Source organism: Globicephala melas, chromosome 15, assembly GCF_963455315.2.
Source record: "Globicephala melas chromosome 15, mGloMel1.2, whole genome shotgun sequence".
Lineage (NCBI taxonomy): Eukaryota > Metazoa > Chordata > Mammalia > Artiodactyla > Delphinidae > Globicephala > Globicephala melas.
Genome location: NC_083328.1, coordinates 35,948,826 through 35,972,194, shown reverse-complemented (window position 1 = coordinate 35,972,194; position 23,369 = coordinate 35,948,826). Strand labels below are relative to the sequence as shown.

The window sequence follows — 23,369 nt, the reverse complement described above, 5'->3', positions numbered from 1 at the left end:
TCTCTAGTTGTGGCGAGCAGGGGCTACTCTTTGTTGTGGTGCACGGGCTTCTCACTGCGGTGGCCTCTCTTATTGCAGAGCACTGGCTCTAGGCTCGCGGGCTTCAGCAGTTGTGGTGCACGGGCTTAGTTGCTCTGTGGCATGTGGAATCTTCCCGGACCAGGGATTGAACCCGTGTCCCCTGCACTGGCAGGCAGATTCTTAACCACTGTGCCACCAGGGAAGTTACGTGTGCTTCGTTTTTGGTGTGGCTGTTTTTCTGAAGTTTTTCTCATCTGTCAGCTGCTTCTTTTTTTTTTTTTTGCATTACGCGTGCCTCTCACTGTTGTGGCCTGTCCTGTTGTGGAGCACAGGCTCCGGACGCGCAGGCTCAGTGGCCATGGCTCACGGGCCCAGCCACTCCGCAGCATGTGGGATCTTCCCGGACCGGGGCACGAACCCGTGTCCCCTGCATCAGCAGACGGACTCTCAACCACTGAACCACCAGGGAAGCCCTGTCTGTCAGCTTCTTAATTCAATTTTTTAATGTGGTGAAACCTATCATAGAATCTATCATTTTCATTATTTTGGGGGAGCCCTCTGAAGCCTGCTCGCTTCCCTTGGGTCTGAGGAATCTTGGGATTTCTCCCCATTATCCATTTCAATTGCACCTTCTCCCTGGGCACTCCTTGCCCCACTTACCTGATTTTCTTTCTTCCCCACAGGACTTATTACCTTCCAACATCCCATAAGATGTGCTTATTTATTATGGTTGCTGCCCCCCCCTGCACCCCACCGGTGGTATCAGAGTGCCACGAGGGCAGAGATTTTTGTGTTTTGTTCACCAGTGAATTGCCAATGTCTACCACAGTCCTTGGCATGGAGGGGAGGTGCAATACGTGCTTGTTGAATGGACAGTTCCTGGGACTTCCCTTTATTGCCCATCTGTGTGCTTACCCCCTCATTTGGTGGAGCTCATGCTTCAGTAACTTTCTGAGAAAGGGTGCTTGTGATACACACACACACACACACACACACACACATATTTTTTGGTCATGCCGCGGGGCTTGTGGGATCTTAGTTCCCTGACCAGGGATCAAACCCACGTCCCCTGCATTGGAAGTGCAGAGTCTTAACCATTGGACGGCCAGGGAAGTCCCAAGATATATATTTTTAGACTCTATAGCTATTTATATATTTACACTCACATTTAACGTTGTGTCTGGCAAATTTCTTCAGTTGTAAGATGGTAATAAACATTGAGTATCTCAAGGTTGTGGCGAGAAGATAAAGTGGTTAGCATTCTTTGAGGATAAAGTATTATTACTTTGTGAGGATTGAAATAAATAGAAAATAAGAGTTGTTGGGAGGCAGTTGAGCCCAGTGGCCGAGAGCAGGGCGTCGGTGTTGGTCGGGACTGGTTTTGAGTCCTGTGCTATGTAACCTAGTAACTCTGTGACCAAGAATAACAAAGTCACTGAAGCCTTGGTTTCCTCATGTAAAGAATGGAAATGGTCATAGTACCTATTGTTTGAGGCAAAATCCAATACACTGCTCTTAATATGCAGTAGTGGTTATTGATGTAGTATAATGTTGGATGTGGCTTGGTATGGGAGCCAGAGCAGTGTCTACCTTGGACCTGTCTTTGTGTCCCCTGAGGGTGAGAGTGTCTCACTCTCAGAGTGGGGTAGGCAAATAGCAATTTGCAGCAAAAGTCCTGAAGGGGATACCGGCATTTTGACCCAGCAATTACGTCTACTAAGAATTTACTAAGGGAAGAAGTAAGCGTGTGCCTGGATTGACATGCAGGGCCTTGTTCATGAGGTAGAAGTCTGGGAACCACTTCAGTGTCAGGAGGGAGCTTGATCAATACATGGATCTATAGACTCTAGGCTTCCTCCAGTGGGGTCCTCTGTAGTCCTTACAACTGAGGAAGGCAGCAATCAGATATCAGGGGAGCTAGACAGGGTACACGATGATACACTGGTAAGTGAAAACAGTGAGTATCAAAACAGCGGCAGCCTGGGCCTCCCCTGGTGGTGCAGTGGTTAAGAATCCGCCTGCCAAGGTAGGGGACACGGGTTTGATCCCTGGTCCGGGGAGATCCCACATGCCACAGAGCAACTAAGCCCGTGTACCACAACTACTGAGCCTGTGTTCCACAACTACTGAAGCCTGAGTGCCTAGAGCCCATGCTCCGCAACAGGAGAAGCCACCTCAATGAGAAGCCCGTGCACTGCTACGAAGAGTAGCCCCTGCTCGCCGTAACTAGAGAAAGCCCATGGGCAGCAACAAAGACCCAACGCAGCCAAAAATAAATAAATGAATAAATTAAAAAAAAACAAAACAGCGGGAGCCTTCTGAGGGATAGGGGTTACATTTGCCTTTTTATTAATTAATTAATTTTTGGCTGCATTGGGACTGTTGCTGGGCACGGGCTTTCTCTAGTTGGGGTGAGCGGGGGCTACTCTCTGTTGCAGTGTGCAGGCTTCTCATTATGGTTGGTTTCTCTTTGTTGTGGAGCACGAGCTCTAGGCATGTGGGCTTCAGTAGTTGTGGCACGTGGGCTCAGTAGCTATGGCTCGCGGGCTCTAGAGCACAGGCTCAGTAGTTGTGGTGCACAGGCTTAGTTGTTCCGCGACGTGTGGAATCTTCCCGGACCAGGGATCGAACCTGTGTCCCCTGCATTGACAGGCAGATTCTTTTTTGCTTTTTTCCAACAAAAGGTTTCATATTTATTTCTGAGTTACACAGTGAACAGTGGTGAGGAAAGATCAAAAAAAGAGGAGAGGGCCATTCCATTTCTCCCATCAAACACAGGCAGCTGTTCCAGACACTAGTGATGTTCTGATACAGTAAGATGCAATTGACCTTGATAGCATACATGTGTGCCACCTCATATGTGAAGCTCCTTATAGACCCAGCTTGGTTCTTCTCCAATGTCTTTTCTTGGAGTTGTACCTGATTTTATTACCAGTTTTCATTCGAATCCATTGGGGAATGGGACGATTCTGCTTTTGTTTCTTGGCCAGGAATCGCTTGATCCTGAAAGTCTTGTGAGAAGACATGGCGAGGAGCAAATTCAACCACACATAGGATGGGGGATGAGAAAAGAGCAGCAGGCGGATTCTTAACCACTGTGCCACCAGGGAAGCCCTAGACATGAAAATTCCTTAATAAGAGTAAGCACCAAGTGAATGTTCGCAGCCATCAGTGCTAATCAACAATTAATTCTGGCCAGCGGGATGAAGGATTAATTTATCTTACGGTTACTTCTCTGTATTGTCTAAATCATTATTTTAAAAAATGAACATGTATTTCTTTTGGAAATAGAAAAAAAGATTTTAAAATATGCAAACCTTCAGGTAACAAGGCGATTCTAATTTTGTTTGAAACAACATCATCTTAGAACAAATTGAATGAATGTACTTAATGCCACTGAACTCCAAAATGGTTAAGGTGGTAAATTTTATGTGTATTTTACCACAATTTAAAAAAGCAACAATATCATCGTCATCAACAACAATAACAACTACCAAAAAATTCAACATCATCATCGTCAACAACAACAGCTCCAAAAAAATTTATAAGCAGAGTAGAAAGTTCTTAAGGTGTCCCTGGGACTATTAGCAGTGATGAGATGGGATTGTTTCCTGTCTTCTAGCTATGGCTTTAAAGTCTAGATTTCCTTCCGCGAACACTTCTTAGTTTTGCAACTAGTGAAGTTGCTCCTCTCGATGTTTTACTCAGAGCCCCGCTCCGGAGTCGAAGCTGCATGGTTGGAGTCCAGCCCCACTCCCGCCTCGGGGCCGACCCCACCGAGCCTCAGTTTTCCTGTCTGGCAGCCGGGATGACAGCTCGCCCGGTTCCGCGCCCGGCCCCGCCCCGCGGCCCTGGGATTGGCTCGCGCGGAGCTCCCCCCAACCCCCCCGCGCCCGAGGCGGGGCCGAGCCTCTCCCGCCTGCCGGGCCCCAACCCGGAAATGCAGCTCGGAGGCGCCGGCGGGGCTGGCCAGGGCAGCGGCAGAGCGACGGCGAGTCTGACCAATGGGCGGCGGCGGTGGCGGCGGCGTGGCGGAAGTCCCGCCTGGCGTCGCGCGGGGGCGGGGCGGCTCTGGGGGCGGCAGGCCGCGGGGCGGGCGCAGGATGCGGGCGGCCATTGCTGGAGCTCTGCTGCGGGGAGGAGGACGCTGAGGAGGCGCCGAGCCACGCAGCGCTGCGGGGGAGTCGCCGTGCAGGCGCGGGGCCCATGGCCAGGACCACCAGCCAGCTGGTGAGTGCGCGGCAGCCGCCCGGGTGCGCCGGCCCGTCACCCTGCCAAGCGCGGCGGTCGCCGGGGCCCGGCGGGGCGGCCCGCCGTCCCGGGGGCCGGGCGGCGCCTCACCTGCGGCGAGCGGCCGGACCTGGGACCCTGGGCGCCGTGGGGGCGCCGCTTGGCTGCTGCAGGAAGCCCTGGCCCGGGTGAGGCGGGCGCCGGCCCGGCGGGGTCGCTGACAGGCGCGCGGAGGGCGGGGGAGGCCGGGGAGGTGTCACCGGCCCGTCGCGGTGGAAGTGCTTGGAAAGTTTGTTTTCGGCGCGGCGCGGCCTGAGTCAGGCCTCCGGGGTTACCTTTCGTTCTTTCTGCAGAGGAACCGCCTCGGGCCTTCACCTGGGACGGGGTCCCAGTGCCTCCGCTCGCAGCGAAAGCGGGACGTGCGAGTTCTTGCTCGAAGCACCTGATGCTCGGGTCCCTCCGAATTCTCGGTTGGGGTGGAGTCTGATACACTCGATATGCTCCTTTCCCGGCCCGGTGGGGTGGCGTTTCGGTGCTTTTCATGCCTTGGGGCTCCGCTCCGGCACCGGCATTGGCGTGATGGGAAGCCTCCTCGAGGCCGGGCTTGAAACCACCACCGCGGGCAAGTGAGCCTGACCGGGCGGAGGGATTTTAGGGGGAAGGAAAGAGATAAAGCACTTGTTGGGTTAAATGTTTTGTTGCAAGTATCGTTAGTGTTTCTGTGTTTTCTCTCTGTTGCTAAAAGTATCCCTAGTGTTTTTATGTTTGCCCTCGGTTAAGTTCGGGAGTCTTGGGAAGATGGTTTAAGGATTTATACCTTGTATGCGAATGTGAAGAATGGAAGAATATCGAGACCGCTTGCAAAGTCTGGTTCAAAAGCCAAATCCCTTAAATGAGGGAAGACCCAAGAAATTTACATTACCCCTTATTTTCCACGGTAGCGGCTGTTAATCTTTCTGAGGGGTCATGGGCCCTTTTGAGAGTCTGACGCAAGATCTGAGTCCCCTCCTGAGAAAACGGCACGGCTTTACTGAATTTTGTAGTTACTTCAGGAGGCTCTTGATCCTTCTGGAGCTGGTCCATGGACTTGAGGTTGAGAACTCCGGTTTGTAGAGATGGGTGATACTCTGAAGTCTGAGAGGAGGAGGACCTGTTCAGTTGAGAAAAATGGTGAAAGGCCAAGGGATGCCTTTGACTCTTGCGACATGTGTGGCTGTACCGCGGGGTGCCTGGGCTAACGCGCAAAAACACGAGTTAGGCTGCTTGGCGGACCTCAGTGGCGGCTGGGGCTGACAGTGATCGTGGAAGTTTGTAAGACGAACTTTCACACAGTGATGCTGTTGCAGTACAAGGTGTGCGCTCTGATGGCGTACAGGGGAAGAGGAAAAGAGCATATCGTGTCATAGTCTTGGAGGTTCCATGTGATGGACACTTGACATCTGGAGTTTCTTTGCAGAAGGCAGCTTTTTAGTACAAAAAGACTGGAATCCAGTGAGAAAAAATGAATTACAGAATACAGGATGGACCTCCCCATCAGGAAGTGAGAGGAACTAGGCTTTTGTGTTTTCATCAGCTACATTTGTCCACATGTATGTGAGAATATGCTGTATTTCCCGTCAGTAACGGCAAAGATGCCCCCAGTAGTGGATTTTTCATCTGGGGACAGATAGATTTGCACTGTTCAAGTGAGTTTGCACCTGGATTTTTAAGGTGGCACTTTAGGAGAGGCCCCGTCCCAATTACTTTCCCTCTTCTTTACATGTGTACAGCCAGCGGGGGAGCAGTATGAGTTGAGAAGTCTGGAAATGGCCCAGCCCAGTTTGGTACTACGGTGAGCCAGAGGCTGTCAGAACCATTTATTGAGCACTTACTTCAAGGCAGGCACTTTGCAAGATAGCTCACACTGTGTTGCTTGACTTCTGTCAAAAGTGTTGTGAGATAGGTGTCGCTCCCATTTTACAGGTGCAGAAACTTCAGCTTCCACAGTGCAGAGAGGTTAAGTACCCGCCTAATACATAGAGTGCAGTTTGAACCCATGTCTGAGCGATGGCAGAGGCCTGGGTGCCACCCTGCCCCTCCTGGGAGGGGCGCCCTGAGGGAGGGTCGCAGCCCTCTGTCTGGGGAAGTCCTCAGTACCACTGCCCAGGACGTCTTCCTGGGGGTTGTGCGTGTCCTCGGACTGCCGTGTGGGAGGCAGGAGGGACATCTTCTCGTGGAAGGACAGCACACTTAGCTATTTCTTTGGGCAGATGGCTGAACTCTGTGACCCCTGGAGCCTGTTTCAGCCTCACACTGTCAGAAAGCAGCTGTTTGGAAAGAGTCTCTGGTCCCTCCTTATTTGAGGGCTGATATTCTGAATGAGTGAGGTTTGGAATCCTTGCTTCTTAAAAAATTGTGCAACGATTTTGTTAAAGGTAAAACTGTTGATTAGGGAGAGTGGTTCCTTGCACACTCTAGGGTGGCTTTTGCAAGGGTGACTGCATCTGTGTGGGAAACCAGTGGGGAAGGCAGAGAACATGGAAAGAAGTGGGTTCTGATTTTCACACACCCTTTTGGGGAGCTTCTCATGTGGCCTCGTGCAGTGTGATGTATTTGTGACATCCCTACAGCACTTACTGAGCTGAGTCCAGAGGTAGCAAGGTGAGGTCCCTATACTAATAAAAGGTGGAAGTGTAGGTTTGTTCTACTCTTCTGACATGCGTTTTATAAGAAGGATCACAGCAGCAGCTTGTGGTGATATGGGACCTGAAAAGAGGCCTTGGGCAGCTCTTCAAAGCAGGACTTGGCCTCTAGGTTGCCCTTTTTTTTTTTTTTAAGATATGTAAGGTATATTTATATAATGATAAGTGTAATGGAGAACATACTACAGGATAATGGGTTACAATGACGGAGGTGGGGGGTGGGGTGGACTGGCGGTGGCACTTGAGACTTGAGTCAGTATACACAGTCTAGGCTGCCTTTAGCACACGTTTGCGGAGGAGGAAAAGGCAGCTCCTGGGTGGGTCCCCCTCTTCAATCTGTGCCCTTGTCTGCTGAGCCACCTAACGCGGGGTTTGGGTGCACGTAGGGCAAGTGTGTAATGAACTGGGAAGCGCTGCAGAAATGAGGGGGCGAACAAAGTTGGTCCCTTCTGAGTTGATGGTGTGAGGAGATCCTCCACTGGCCCTACACTTTGTCCCTTCCTGAGAAGTATCTTCTGTGGAAATGGACTTTGATGGAATCCCACGTGATACTTCACTTCTGTGACTATGGAGCAAGGAGCCACTGCTGAGGAACACTTGATGCAGAAATGACTCCCTCAGCAGGTGTGAGCGTTGGGGCCAACGTGTGCTTGCTCTGCGCCTGCCCTTGTGATGACAGCTGGCCATAGGGGTGTGGAGCAGTTGTTTTGAAGGCAGGTTCAAAGGGCAGATCACCGGGGAGGAAGTGCTGGTGTGGAAACTGTAAGTTTTGGACATGTGTTGTTAAGGCCTTTTCAGTAGTGCATTCTTCCGTAACTGGATTGCATTGTTGTTCACTGTGATACCAAACCCTTTAAAAAAAATAACTTGAATATTGAGAACCAGTTGTGTATCCAGTCTCTAGATGAAACAACAGGCAGAGGGCATTTTCTCAAGAGCAGTGGGGGACATGTTCTGATGATGATGTCTTAGAGGAGAAAGGCCTGTTGGGTTCATGGTGGTTCTTGGGTGGGGGGGTCTGTTTTCTGTGCTCGACGCTGGTTGCATTTATATAGTTGCATGAAGTCTGCTTCCATCATCTTGGTCTAGAAAATTTTCCTAATTTAAAATGGAATTTTATTATTTATTATTTGGCCACACCACATGGCATGCGGGATCTTAGTTCCCCGACCAGGGATTGAACCCGTGCCCCCTGTAGTGGAAGTGCAGAGTCTTAACCATTGGACCGCCAGGGAAGTCCCTAAAATGGAATTTTTATCCCAAGAAATTCCAAGTTGTTTTGAATGTGTTAAGAGAGAGAGTTCATTATAAAGCGTTTACATTTGTGGGCTTCAGATCCCTTATCAGAGCAACTGATTCAGGTTTCTTTTTAAATAGTTGGATTACACATAGGCTCACAGAAGCGAGAACTGAACAGCACTGCAAACTCTGTGTGTGAAAAAGAGGGACAAATCTGACCTTAGCAGCTCATGACTGGGTGCATGGCCCACAGAAGAACAAACAAGTGTGGTTTCCATCTGTAATGTAGTTGAGGGGCCTGATGAAGGTGGGCACATAGTTCCTGGTGGCCTGGTGACCTCCTCTATCCTACAGATAGGATTGTGTGCCCTCTGTACCAGCCACTTGCAGCCTTCGAAATATTTAAAGATGTGGTTTGAAGGTATGTCTGGAGGTCCCTGTCTTCCGCCTGTTTATGGAGCTGGTGGCAGGTCTGCCCACACTGGAGAGGGCTGATGAGAGGCCGTGTGTGTGTCTCTCTCGGCAGTATTTCGGGCAGAATTCATCCGGGTAAAAGCTTATTTAACAATGAATTCATTGTTAAAGTCTCATTCTTCAACCTGTTTTTCTTTTTTGGAATTAATTTTACTGCAGCAGGAGTTGTATCTCAAAGTGACAGCCTAATATTGGATCCTGTCAAAGATGGTTGATAAGATTCGCTGGGAGGCTTGAAGTCGCTTGAAGTCGCATTGAAGTTCTCCTTAGTGCTTTGACCTGCAGTGGAAGCCTGTGGGAAAAGGGGCTTGGAGTTAACTTTTCTATCTTCCCTCCCTGTTTCTGGAAGATTTGGGAAGACACGGGCTGCCGTGGACCTGGGAACTCTGCCCCGTCCAGGGGAAGGTTTACCTTGCAGACCTTGCTCTTGCACCGGGTCTGAAATGCAGTCGGTTCTTGTGCTCGATGGTGGCGTGGCTGTGGACACCCTCCTGCAGTGAAGGAAGTAGTTATGTCTGGAGGGGGATGGCCGCACTGCGTGCTCATCACACACTGTCGCTTGTGGGGCTGAAAACATTGACACGCTTTCTTCCTAGTTTTCCCTTTCTTGGTGAGGAAGTGAGTTGCTGGTGGGGGTCCCCAAATTCCAATGCTCCTGTGACTTCCCCTGCTTTTCTTGGCTTGTCACTTAGCTCCTCCTCCGCGAGCGTCCCTCAGTTGCCCGTGCCATGTGGCCTCTCTTCCCAGCCTATAAAGCCCAGGACAGTGTCCAGGATGTTCTCGGCTGCCAGGTTCTCCTCTTTAGGCCCTTCCTCTTTGCCTGAAGAAATTCCCCTCAGTGGAAACACACTGGCCTCCCCACCCCCAGGCTGTGAAGCCTTTTCTGGCCAATCAGCTTCTTTGTGTCCCCTGCTACCGCCCTTTGGTCTGCATCAGCTTTTGTTATATATTCAATGTTCTGTTTCTCTAAAACAGGTTCTGTACCTTGTTATGTATATATCTTTCTAAACTTGGAGTCTAGATGGTTTCTGTTACTCTTTTTCACGCTTTCTCTTCATGGTTCTCATACCCGGCATATTTGTGACAAGCCTGTCTTACCATTTTTGCTATTTATTAACGAAGACATCTCTGAATCCTGCATGTGTATTCTGACTCCCTGTGTTCAGAGCTGTATGTGTTTGAGGGACGGAGGGTCTCATCATAAACTGTTTGTTGCTTAATATGAAAGCATTCCAAACTAGAAAGAAGTCCGATGGTTAAAAACATGGTCCCATGTACCATTTCTTCATTGTCTAAGGAAATATAATTCAAAAAGGGGATGGCTCTTTTTTCTCTCTATATATTATACCACCTACCCTTTTACCACCTTTCAACCCTTGAAAGGTTGTATTTGAAAGCCATTGGTTCCTTTTTATACTACAGTCCTTCCTGGGAAGTTTTGGTGATCAAATGTCAGGTTAAATCTGGATTAGTAAGTGTTAGTGTCAGGCATATAGTGTTCTGGGCTGAGGCTCTCCAAGTTGGCACTGCTACCCTGCTGTGCCAACAGGCAGGGATGAGCCCTGCCATGGACCACTGTCCTCATGTGGTCAGACCCTGAGTATCTAACCTGTAGAAGAGCCAGCGTCGGCTTTGTGGACCCGGCAGGTGGGCCCTGAGGATCAGGATGACCCTAGCACATTCTCTGACCAGAAGCCAAGGTGCTTTCCCCTCATGACGGAAGCAGCCACCCTGCTCTGCGGTCCCTTTGGCACACCTCTCTTTGCTGCTTTGGGTAAGGTCAGAGACAGCTTTTCCCAGCTCTTGGCTTTGCTCTAATTTCTAAGAGCATCCTGTCTTAAGAGGAGCACATGCTCTGTGGGTGTGTGCAGTGCCACAGCTGTGCCCCTGGCTGTGAGGGGCTCCACCTTCCTGAGATGGTTGTGCGGCTGGTGGTCCTGGGGGATCCCAACACTCAGTGTCTGAGAAGCCCACCTTGTCTTGGGTTTTCCTGCCATGCACCTGTGCACGGATATGGGGTGAACGAGTGTGAGTGAGAGAGCCACCAACCTAGGAGGAGGGCGGGAGTGGATGGGAACTTCAGACCTAAGTGTGTGCCAGCACTGGCCGTGAGCAGTGCTTCTCCTATGGGAAATGGTGGGAACAGCCCAGTCTTTGGGAAAATTGCCCGAATACTGGCTCTGCTCAGGCATGTTCTTAGGAAAGTCTGATCCGTAGCAGCTAGGCCCCGGGGAAGCAGGTAAGTTAGCAAGCCAGGAAGCTTGATAACTGCTCATTTCTGGGGTCCTGTCATTATTAACCGGCTTCCTTCCTAGAGGGTGAGCCCTTAGCCATTCTGCATTTTTCTGTCAGAGTGGCCTGTGGCTTAGCCTGGACTGGAGACTGAGAGAATAAACTGTTTCCTCAGTGCACAGTCTCAGAAGCTCAGCCCATACTACTCTCTTTTTCCATTGTTAACTCATTTTTTTCTTCCTGCAATTTGGCATTTTTCTTTCATGGGTTTTTTTCATTGGTCAAAATTATAGTCTGCCGATTGTATGTACATAGTTGTTATTATCAGATAGACAGTTTTAAAATTGTGCATCTAAATATAGATTTTATTTGCAAATACATTTATTTTCATTCCTATAAAAACAAAACTCATACAATCTAAGTGCTTTTTTTTTTTTTTTAAAATCTTAGAAAACTCTTTTACCCAGAAGCACTGGCACTGAGCTTTGTGTTTCGGAGGGGGGTGGGTGGTGGGTGGGTGAGGATGGTCAGGTGGTGAGTTAGGAGAATAGACATCAACAGAACAGGGCTCCATGCTCATGCCCTGAAGGAATCCTTGGGTGAAAAGGACCTGATGTGCAGCTTAGTGGGTGGGGGGCAGCCTACGTGCGCGCTCTCACCCCTCTGTGACTCCCTTAACCATGGCCCCGCTTCAGGGGCTGAGGGGAAATGGTTAGCAGTGCGGCCAGAAGGGAGGGCAGTGCCCTGCCAGGAGTGGGTGGCCGGCCTTTGTAGGGCTGCTGCAGTGAAGAACACAGAAGAACCTGGCCCCGGGGTGCGCCGAGCAGGGGGGCTTTCCTGGCAGGGGCAGCCGGGAGGACAGGGGAGCAGGGAAGTGGCTGACCGTGGAGGAAGTTCAAGGAGGGAGTGCCGTTTTGTGTGCTGGGAAGACCAGGTAGCTGTGCTTGCCTAGTGCTTTCTCGGGGAGACCTGCTGTGCTTTCAAACACGGATGTCTTTTGGACAGTGCATGATGAAGGTGGTGGTATTTGGAAATTTATACTGAATTTATTCAGTGTCAGGTTTTTTCCCTTCCTTTCAAGTGTACTATTTTCCTTTAGTAGCCCTGTATTTTTCAAATTAGTATTCAGTATGGACTCTGAGTCAAGTTGTTTTTTGTTGTTGTTGTTTTTGTTTTTGGCCGCGCTGCACTGCTTGCCTGAGCAGGGACCGAACCCGTGCCCCCTGCAGTGGAATCGCAGAGTCCTAACCACTGGACCACCAGAGAATTCCCCTGAGTCAGGTTTTTTAATGACACAGGATGTTTTCAGATCCTTTAAGTTTGCTTGAAGCTATCAAAATAGCCTCCAAACAAACTTATTTTTAAAATAAACTTGAGGGACTTCCCTGGTGGTCCAGTGGGTAAGACTCCACGCTCCCAATGCAGGAGGCCCGGTTTCGATCCCTGGTCAGGGAACTAGATCCTGCATGTCACAACTAAGAGTCTGCATGCTGCGACTAAACGCGCCGCAACGAAGATTGCGCGTGCCGCAACTACGACCTGGAGCAGCCAAAATAAATAAATAAATATTAAAAAAATAAAATAAACTTGATTTTTGGAATAACTTTAGATACATAGAAAGGTTGCAAACACAACACAGAATTCCCATAATACCCATCATCCCACTTCCCCAATGTTAACATCTATACAACCCTGCCACATCTGTCAAAACTAAGACTTCAACATTGGTGCCACACTATTTACTGTACTGCAAACCTATTGGGATTTCCTCAGTTTCCCCCCAATGTCCTCTTCTGTTGCAGGGTCCCATCCAGGGTACCACATTGCATTTGGTTGTCGGGTCTCCTTGGTCTCCTCTGCTCTATGACAGTTTCTCAGTCTTTCCTTGTTTGTCATGAACTTGATGCTTTTGAAGAGTACTGGTCAGGTATTTCATAGACTGTCCCTCAGTTTGGGTTTGTCTGATGTCTTTTGTTGATGAAACTGGGGTTATGGACTCAGGAAGAATCCCAAGGAAGTTGGGTGCCCCTAGTGCATGTATCAGGAGTGCCTGATGTCCACATGACTTATCACTGGAAAGATGAAACAAGATTAGTTCTGATTGACTGGAATTAGGCCTATGGCACTGCTCTGCTCTCTGATACTTGTTGTTTGTGTGTCATAGGATGACCACAGTATTTTTATTTTGGGAGGGACCTTCACGCTTACTCAGTTGGATCCTTCTGGTTTCCAGATGAAGACACTTGGGACTTGGTGGGCTTCTGACTTATGTACCAGGTCAGAGCTGGCATGGGGTCCAGGTGCCTGCCTGCTCTGGCCCCTTTATGCAGGCATGGACGCCCCCAGGACACTGTGCAGGTTCAGAGATGTCCCCAGGTGCCGAGTGAACCTGAACCCACTGATAGAAACGCTTTCTAATCGGGGAAGGCCCGTGACCCTCCGGAGTATTTGGAAGCTGCTATTTGTGATCTAATTAGCATTTGCCGTGATCTGCTCAGGTCCTGTGTGCTCAGTCTCTTTGTGCTTTCTTTGCAGGTAGGAGGATAGATCTGTATCACCTGGTCCTTGTGAAAGTAGGTGGTTAGCTTTGGTATGTTCTCTAGCTTTTTTTCTTTCAAGTGAAGCTATGGTGTTGTTTACTGTCTAAAGGTCTTGAGTCACGGCCTGACTTGTGGGCTGTTACTTTGAGACTTTTAGATTGAAACAAGCACAGAGTTTGGAGTTTCTTCTAGCCCAGAACTCTGAAGATAGGCATATTCAGGAAAGTCATGAGTTTGGTTTGTTTTCCCACCCATCTATGGATTTGCCCCTCCAACGTCGTTTCCATATGACCACAGCAAAAACAAGACAGTTATGAAGGTAGGAATTTGTGGGAAGAAAGAGCAGGGCACTGATAAAAGGGCAAAGCACTATGAAGAAAATGACGGAGAGGCCTGAAGGCATTGAAGTCCCTCCCTAGGACTCTAGGAGTCTGGAGGCTGTTTACATGTTTGGGGTTGGCTAAGAGAAGGTGAAATAGAGACTGGACTGGCCTGGCCTGCTCTTCTTTCCTTCCTCCTCCTCTCTTTGTTTCTGGTAACTGAACTCTTAAGTTGGTGATTGGTGGAGGTGTGGATGAATGTCATGCTAGACAAAATAGATCTTTCTTTGCACACTGATGATGTTGTGAAGCTCTTCTGTGGGAGTTAGCGGTTAACAGTGGGACAAAGTCTCTCTCTGTCTCAGTTGGCCATTATTGTTCCCAATAAGAAACTTGTTATCCAGAATTTGCAGATAAAGGCCCAGGAAAGGAAAGCATCTGTTAAAGGAGCCTTTTCAGGTGTCGGGATAGGCATTCTTAGTTAGAAATAAGCTGGGTCTCTCTCCTTCCGTTGCAAAACCATGTAAGTTTACACTGCTGGAAGGGTGTTCCTGCCAGATGATGTTGATATGTATGGCCAGTGGCATTCTGGGGGCTGGTTTGTTTTTCTCCTATTTCAAAGAGAGAGGAGCTTCAGAGGATTAAAAAACAAAAGTCTGACCACATTAATCTGGCTTTTTTTTTTTAAAAAAAAAACAGGATAATCTGTTAGGGTGATTAGAACAGTTATCCATATCACTGTGGTTGTATGTTTATGTGTGGGAAACACCAATGAAGGGTAAACAAAATCTAGGGCATTTTAAGGAAGTTCCAACAGGTCCGTTTGCTGCTCTCAAGGATCATGCACCTTGCTGGGGGAGGGGCACAAGCTGTGGGCCGGCAAGGACAGATTACAGTGCAGTCCCCACTGAGGTTGAAGGACACAGGAGGAGGAGAGGGCATGGCTGGTGGGTCAGTGTCAGCAAGGGGAACATAACGGGGCTGCTGAGGATCCCCAGCGCAGGAGAGGGGAAGGAGGGGCTGGAGGGGAGGGGTTGGGAGGGCTGGAACCCTAGAGAACGGTTCTCATTTCATTGGAAGTGCCCATGTGCTCTAGATTTTATTTCAGCCCTTGACCTTTCAGTCTTGGAGGCTGAGGGAGGTTTCCTTTAAGGAGCCGGGGTTGGAAGCTGGAGAGTGGGAAAGAGGAGCCCCAGGGTTCAGCTCCTCTGAGTAGAAGGGGAAACAGCTCAGTACCTGCTGGCCTCACCACATCACCTAACTTTCAAGATAAATTGCTTTGGATCAAGTTAGGTATCACTCAGATTCACAAACTAGATTGCAGGGGAAAAACGTTTGCTGAATGAGTTTAATTCCCAAGGAAAGATTCATATTTAAGTGGTATATAATTAATGTGACTTGAGCTTAGAAATTCAGTTTTTCTTAGTTGGCAAGTTTAATATGTTAAATTATTTTAGTAAAACAGAAGGCGAGAGCTTGTTGATATTATTGTTTTCTGACTAATAATAGATTTTACTGAAAAGCTTTTTCACTAAAGCTTTTAATGCATATTCTTTCTAGATTTCATCCAAGTTATTTGGCTGTGAAACAGAATCTTAAGTATATGGATTGGACTGTCTTTGAATTGCTTCTGTTTTTCTGATACTGCTCTAGGATGACAAGCTTTAAAAGCAGAAATAGGATTTCCACACTGGGCCCCCAGTGGTAGTTAATGATTTCTTCCTCACACATAGGATCTGTATCTAAAAGATATTAATTTATTCATCTACTTATTAGCAAATACTTTTTATACATCGCACGTCTTTTCTGGATGAATTAACTGATGGACCTGGAAGGAAGTGCAGAAGGTCTCTGGGCCCCACGTGGTGTTACCAGTGTCTATTGAGGACTTAGTGGCCCCTGTGGTCGGTGCGCTGTTGATAAGGTCCCTCAGAGGCCTTCACTGCCTGGAGCCCCTGTGCTGCATCTGCTGACCCTCCTAGGTCAAATTTCATCCCTTGCAGCCATCAAGGTTAATAGGTACTGGGAACCAACTGGAAGATCTATCTTTTCTTCACCCAGGGGTCATCGTTTCCTTTCTGTATTAAAAAAAAAAAAATCAAATTGGGACCCTGACCGTATATCTGAGACAGCTTTGTCTCCTGCTGTTTTTCACTGAGTGTTTTGCATGAGCCACTTCCAGTGGCTGTGTAGTACTCCTCTCTGTGGGTCAACCATGAGTAGCCATTGTCCTGTTGTGGACGTTTACACTGGCCATTTCCAGCTGTTGGGAGTAATTTCTTTCTTTTTTTTTTTTTCTCGGTACACGGGCCTCTCACTGTTGTGGCCTCTCCTGCTGCAGAGCACAGGCTCTGGACGCGCAGGCTCAGCAGCCATGGCTCACGGGCCCAGCCGCTCCGCGGCATGTGGGATCTTCCCGGACCGGGGCACGAACCCGTGTCCCCTGCATCGGCAGGCGGACTCTAAACCACTGCGCCACCAGGGAAGCCCGGAGTACTTCCTTAATGAATGTTTTCATAATATAAATCTTAGTATGAATTTGACTGAACTAGATTCAGTGTAGCAGAAATTGGCAAGTCAGAAGGACTTGAGCCTAAGATGTGATATGGAAGTGGTTACTGAATGCTTCCCAGGAAGGTCCTGCCAATTTGGGACCCTACTTTCTTGTTCCCTGGGTCACATGGAGTATCAGCATCAGACATACCCTCTACCAGCTGGGGAGGGTTGAGAGCGAGTTTGAATCTGGCTTCACTGTTGGGCTTTTGACTTTGGACAGGGACCTGATCTGTGCCTCAGTGCCTCCATCTGTAAAAAGGGATGCCAGTGGTCCTTACCCCCAAGAGTTGTTTTGAGGACTGTGATAATATGTGTGAAATGCTCAGAAGTGTGCGTGACAACAACAAGTGCTTAATAAAAGTTATTTTTAGAAGTAGAGAAAAATGGCAGTTCATTAAGTCCTTTTAAGCAATATTATTTACAGTTGTATCTATAAGGGGTGTATATTGAGAATTTAAAACAAACTTGCATGTGCCACCACCCTGTTTTAAACGTAGGATTTTACTAGGCTCTTAGAAGCCGTCTGAATGGTTCTGCTGATTGTAATCTCCTCCCTTCCAACCCAGAAGTCACCTGCATCCTGATGTTCATGTTAATCAAGTTAATGGCATGTAAAGTATACCTTTATGCAGTTCCAAAGTATCCAAGGAAGTTAGAAGAGCAAAGAAATCCTGTATTTCAGTGTTTCATAGTATGTTTGTGGTATGCACAAAGTTAATGTTGAAGGTACAGGTTTATTAGCAAAATTCAGACATTGTTTACTGAGTCTTGGGGTCTGTTAAGCCTGTGTACTAGACTTTAGGCGGCTGGCAGCTGTGACCTTGTGTTCTTCCACCTGCCTTTCGTTGGGTGAGAGGCTCCAAGGGGCTGCAGAAGAGAGTGGGAGGACAGATTAAGTGGTCACCCTCGGGGATCACCCACTAGACGCTTCTCCCTCTCCTGGTGCACTTTCTCCAAGCTGCTCCATGGAACAATAGAAAGTCTTACTCGGGTCTTCATTTAAATCCAGTCAGCCATCCACCTGGAGCTCCTAAGTGTAGTTCCATGCTGGTTAGGATGAGCTGCATTTTGCTATGTGTCGAGTTGCACAAGAGCATTGGTGACCATTTGTGTCATGTGGGCCAGCCTCCCGGTCTGCCTGTGGTTGAAGGCTAATGTGGGTGAAGCATGTGGCGTGGTCTGTGTTACAAGAGCCCATGCCCCGCAATCCCCTCCCACCACTTTAGGCAGTAGCCATGCCTGGTCTGCCCTGTGAACACAAGACAGATGTATTTCACAAAGTGACTTTGAGCTCCTGTCTGTTGTGGGCACCCAGCAGCCCTCAAGGGGTGGGTCAGTGTTATACACCTCACTTCACAGAATAGTAAATTACGGCTCAGAGAGAGTGTGGCTTACGCGTAGTTACCCATGATTTCAGCTAAGTCACCTTGGGTCCTCGATTTTGCTCCTTCACTCTAGTTCTTCATGGTAGAGGTCTGGGGATTGGGGAAGGTGGCAGTGGTTGCTGTCCCTGCCTCTGCCAGGTTTTCTGTGCTGGGCCTAGCTTTGTGGACTTTCTTGAGGTGAGAGAAGCTTCTTACCAGAATGTTCTTTGCCAGTGAGCACGACTGACTTGAGAGCAGTGTCCCTTTGGGGATGAGCTGGTCGGATTTTATGGCAGTCTACCACCCCCCTTTATGCAGGGGCCTAGAGGGAGGTGTTCCTCTGTGCGGTGTGTTGGCTGTACCAGTCGAGGGCCTTTCACAGCACACTCTGCCCAGGCAGCATTTAAAGGCAGCTTAGCCTTTTGAGTTTGAGATCCTTTCTCTTGCTGGCTGGAGTCTTAAGCTGCATGACAGCATCTTGACCATAGAAGGCCCTGATTTTGATCTTGATTCCTCTCCCAGTGTGTTAGGGAGCCCAGCCTTCCTGTATCATTTTGTCTGCCTCACAGTTAGAATTGGGCCTCCTAATTCAGTATATAGTTAATTCAGTTTGCTCACAGATAAATATAGTATGTGGAAGGGGGATGGGCTTCATTTTGGTCTTGAAGAGCTTATTTTATCATCTGATGACCCTTGGTTGGGAAAACCTCTGTGTGTGTGTGTGTGTGTATGTGTGTTTGTCTTCTGTGTTATTTAATCATAAAACTGCTTATAGGGGCTTCCCTGGTGGCGCAGTGGTTAAGAATCCACCTGCCAATGCAGGGGACATGGGTTCAAGCCCTGGTCTGGGAAGATCCCACATGCCGCAAAGCAACTAAGCCCGTGCTCCACAGCTACTGAGCCTGTGCTCTAGAGCCCGTGAGCCACAACTACTGAGCCCTCATGCCACAACTACTGAAGCCAGTGCGCCTAGAGCCCGTGCTCTGCAACAGAAGAAGCCACCACAATGAGAAGCCCGTGCACCGCAACGAAGGGTAGCCCCCGCTCCCCACAACTAGAGAAAGCCCACGCAGAGCAACGAAGACCTAACATAGCCAAAAATAAATAAATAAAGTAAATAAATTTATTAAAAAACAAACAAACCAAACCAACTGTTTATAGCGTGCTCCCTTGGAGTCAGCTTGAGTGCTTTGTATAGATTAACTCATTAAATCCTCACAGCAAGCCTGGAAGGTCCTGTCCTCCTTATCCCTGACTATTAGGTGAAGTCTGAGCCACAGAGAGGTGACATAGTGTGTTCAAGGTCAGATGGCCGGCAGGAGCAGAGCTGGGGTCCCAACCTGGCAGAGTACGAGTTCTCACAGTTTGGTGGTAACTTCTGTACTTGTACCTGTAACTTGTTTGTGGGAGGCAGCAGCTATTCATATGCAAAAGGTTTGGACAGTTTAGTAACTAATGATTAAGCATTTGCAGCTATTTATTCTTGTGACGTCAGATTCTTCCTCAGCAGGTTTGTAGGTAGAAATTTTAAACTCTTAAGAACCAAGACATGTTTAAAGCATCTAGTTGCAATTGCTCAAATACAGGGTGTGTAGGCCCCCAGGTTTGAATCCTTGGCTCTGGTGCGGAATGACAGGCTCCCTCCTCAGGATGAAAGACTGTTTCTCATCACACCAACCCTGAGTCTAGCTTCAAACTCCCAAGCTTGTTCTTCATATGAAATCCTTGCTTAATTTGCACTTTATCCTTCCTAAAGAGATAAAGACATAAAGAAAGATCCAGAGGGATCTGAGGAACATCAGTCAGCCCTTTTTCCCTGAAGTCAACTCCTCTGCTTCCTGGTGCTGACTCAGGGGCTGTTTGCTGTTTTCTTTTCTCCTTCTAGTCCCTAGGGCTCAAGTAAGATTGGGCTCCTGGTATCTGTTAGTAGAATGAATAGATAAATCACTTTTCATTGTAAAGTGTTTCAGACTATATTTCATAACAGAGGAGGAGAAACCATGAGTCTTCCATCCTAACACAACCTCTCTGAACCATTTTGGAGAAGAAATCATCTCTTCAGCTGAACCCTATCCCATGTTTAGACACAGCAGGAGCCTTGGGAAGCCACCCAGGCCACTGGCTGTGGCTGCTCCCCTACACACTTGCAGTGCCTTCTGAAACCTGCTGAGTTGTGTCCTCTCTCCACTTCCTCATCTGACCCTCGTAATACTGTCTTGCCACCAGGTAATTAAGGTCTGAGGTGCGCTTTACAAATATATGACTATGTATTTTAAAAATAAGCTTCCATTTACCTGGCAGTAAACCTAAGGGTTAGTGAAGTTGTTGTCTGCAGCTTTGGAAGAGGTGAGGTGTCTAGTATAGGAGACTTGACGGAGGTAGAAAAGAAATCTGTGGGTCATTGTTTTCCTTTGCCCCAAATTCATTTGCATTTTAATCTATTTGTCAGTCAAATATTTGTCACAGGGCTTCCCTGGTGGCGCAGTGGTTGATAATCCACCTGCCAGTGCAGGGGACACGGGTTCGAGCCCTGGTCCGGGAAGATCCCACATGCCGCAGAGCAACTAAGCCCATGAGCCACAACTATTGAGCCTGCACTCTAGAGCCATCGAGGCACAACTACTGAGGCCTGCATGCCTAGAGCCCGTGCTCTGCAACAAGAGGAGCCACCGCAATGAGAAGCCTGCGCAGCATAACGAAGAGTAGCCCCTGCTCGCCACAGCTAGAGAGAAGCCCACATGCAGCAACGAAGACCCAACGCAGCCAAAAATAGAAATAAATCAATAAATAAATTTATTAAAAAATATATATATATATTTGTCACATTTAGCAGTTTTGAATGTTGGATACTGGATATTTTGATGTTCATATTTTCCTAAGCTTTCTAGTGGTTGAGCAATGTATTGCATAGTTAAATTGAACCTTGATGTGTTTTTGGTGGATACGAAAATGTAAGTCCATCGCAAATTAATTTTCCCTTGAGAGTTTCTACCTCTAAGAGGAGACTGCTGAACTTAACACTCAAAAAGTCAAAGAAGTTGAAAATCCTAAGTTTTTATATACAAATTGTTGTGAAACCAGTTGAAGTCTACAGAAAACGCCCAGTTTATGGACAGTATTTTTACAAGTTCATTTGGAAGTCAGTTGTTTAAGACTTGGGCTTGTCTTCCTGACAGAGATGCTCTTGCAGAAGGGTGTCGTGGTCCTGCTCTGGGGAGGCTGTGAGCACACAGGCCCCCTCCTGCTTACTCAGTCACGTGACACGGTGACAGGTGCAGGACGAGGTGCATGTTGAGTGCAGTTAGGGGGGTGTGACCCACTTTTCCAGAGACATCCCAGGTGTCGGATGTTCGTGGCGCTGGTTTTCCTGGCCAAGTTCAGTTGAGAACAGCCGTCCTTCCTTGTTCACAGTAGAGCTGAGCCACAGACATGGCTCCCACTTCATGCAGTTATGGAAGCTTGTTCTGACAGCCACACAGGAAGCAGGAGAGAGGAGCACAGGAGGAGTCCTGTCCTGTGGGGGGATTTAAAGGATGCTGGTACTGGGAAGTGGGGGAGAAAGGGTGGGGGTTGGGGCCTGGCCTGGTCAGTGCGAGGCCTTGGCCACAGGGAGCTACTGGTGTGAAGCTATTGGTGAGGCAGGCTGCAGCTCCCAGCCTTCTCTTGGGTGTGAGGTGCTTGCATTTGGGGTGCACCTGTGTGTGTAGGAAAGGCCAGCAGTCATGACTTGTGGTGACACAGTGCCTACAGGACCAGGTAGAGAGCTGTGTTCTTGAGAACTTGTGACCAGCTCCATTTTATTAGGGAGGGCGAGGATGGGGGACAGGGTACTGTTGCTTTAAATTTCTCCAGAGACTTAAATTTCAGAAGCTGTTGAGGAACCAGATTGTATTTACTTACCATAATTTTGGGTCACCAAATGGGTGGTAAGCTGATTGGGCTGTGCTGGGAGGGAGTGACTCTCCCAGGGCCCTGGGTTGCCTGGGCACACGGGGCTGCACTGCCTCTGCAGGGCCCCGGGCTGGAGGGCTGGAAGGAGCTCCTCGGGAGCCTGACCCCTGCCTCCACCCCTGGGCCACCGTATAGTGAGTGTCCTCCAGATCATGGCAGACCGTCTCAGAGTGCTGTTTATGCAGCTTAATTACCACCTCAAATGTGAAAAAAAATCAGCCCTTTAGAATAATAGCTGTAGTACAAATAAGCATTTGGGCTTTTCACACTGGAAGAGGTCTTTTTTCGTAGGTTTTTCATTTTATAATTGATGCTTTTAAAGTGCTTTAAAAGGTAATATTTCGACCATCATTTTAACTGCAGAAGTGAAACTGTTCATTAAAACATACCCATGCCAGCGACTTATGACTGCAGGAAGAGAAAGCACGAGCACTGAGTTGTCACTATGAACATCTCTCCATCAGTGAGGGGCCATGAGAGCTGGTCCTGCACTGAGGTACTTGGCTGGCGTGCTATGGCCGAGGCAGGAAGGAAATTGCGGAATTCCATGAAGGAGAAAGGCTGCCATGACAAGTCCCTGTGTCATCATGCCCATAAAGCTGGAGCAGAGCAGATGCTGCTGTGGCGCTTCCAGAGCGGCAGTGGTCTGGTGTTCAGCATCTTCAGCCCAGGTCTGATGAGGGACAGTACAGCCAGGGTTAGGCTGGCATCAGACTCTGGTTCAGGAGGCACCAGGACTCTTATGGCAAGTCCCATTGCTCAGGCTTCCACCCTTGTGGTTTGAGGTGCCCAGAAGTGACCCCAGGAGGAGTGTTTCAGGGACCCTGAGGTCCTGCCTGGCATCCAGAGGTTTTGTCTGGAGGTGGCCCGTCCAGAGGGCCAAGCTGGACTGTTGTGAGTCTAGAGCTGCTCCTGCCTTTGGGCCTTCTCATTGCCCAGTCCTCTCCTGGGAAGGCTTTCCCCACCTCCTTGGGTCTTTGTTCAGATGTCACCTTCCTAGTAAGGGTTTCTCTGATTATTTAAATTTGTACCACTCCCATCTTCCTTCCCTGCTGTATTTTTCTCACAGTTATTTATCACCATTTGACACACTGTGGATTTTACCTGGCTTTTGTTTTTTGGGGGGAGTCTGTCTGCTCCTACTAGAATGTGGGCTTCTTGAGGGCATGGGCTCAGTTTTGTTTTTTGCTGTATCTTCAGTGCCTAGAACAGTGCATGGCACATAGTAGGTGCTCAGTGAATATTTGTTGATGAAGTGGATAAAACAGCGTGGTCTTGAGGGTACTACTGCATTTACCTTAAATCACTGAAGCTGCTATGAAGTGCTGGTGGTGGCCCTGCCGTTTCTCATAAAGCATGTGGTGGAAAAGCAGATATGTGTGTATGTCTGTCTGTATTACATCATCTGTTATTGCCATTTCAAAAATCCGGAGTTCATTCTACACTTCACTTGGATGTTGATTTCAGAATGACTGGTTTTTCCTTCTGACTCATAAAGGCTGCTGAATCTGAATTTTGAATCTGAAACATTAGGGGAAAGTGAAATTTTGAAATGCGTGATGCATGATTAGCTATTATTATATTTCATATTTTGTATGTGAGTATTCCCCTTCCTGCCACTGCAGCACATCTAAGCCGCTGTCACCCTCCCCTGGACCTGCTGCAGCCCTCTGACCGCTCCCCCCCCACCCCCCCAGCACCCTCTGCCAGCCCCTCCCCAACCTACGCTCCGGCCTCACAGCACTCATCCACTTCTGCCAT

At 48.5% G+C, this 23,369-nt stretch overlaps 2 protein-coding genes across 4 annotated transcripts in view; one reads left to right on the top strand and one right to left on the bottom strand.

Moving 5' to 3' along the window:
- Positions 1–2,881: 2,881 nt before the first annotated feature.
- On the bottom strand, positions 2,882–3,143 carry LOC115848079 (large ribosomal subunit protein eL39-like). The gene has a single exon (XM_060285509.1). The coding sequence runs from the start codon at positions 3,141–3,143 to the stop codon at positions 2,892–2,894; it is 252 nt and encodes an 83-aa protein (XP_060141492.1). The 3' UTR covers positions 2,882–2,891.
- A 968-nt stretch (positions 3,144–4,111) lies between these two features.
- PDPK1 (3-phosphoinositide dependent protein kinase 1) overlaps positions 4,112–23,369 on the top strand; it is a 71,345-nt gene continuing 52,087 nt past the window's right edge. For all 3 annotated transcript variants that reach the window (XM_030848396.2, XM_030848392.2, XM_030848391.2), the window contains exon 1: positions 4,112–4,251. In XM_030848396.2, coding sequence (XP_030704256.2) covers positions 4,228–4,251 — 24 coding nt within the window. In that variant the 5' untranslated portion in view covers positions 4,112–4,227. The remainder of the gene's footprint in view (positions 4,252–23,369) is intronic.

Bases quoted from the DNA above. Each gene is read 5' to 3' on its own strand.
- LOC115848079 (XM_060285509.1), bottom strand. From the start codon at position 3,143: ATGTCTAGGGCTTCCCTGGTGGCACAGTGGTTAAGAATCCGCCTGCTG.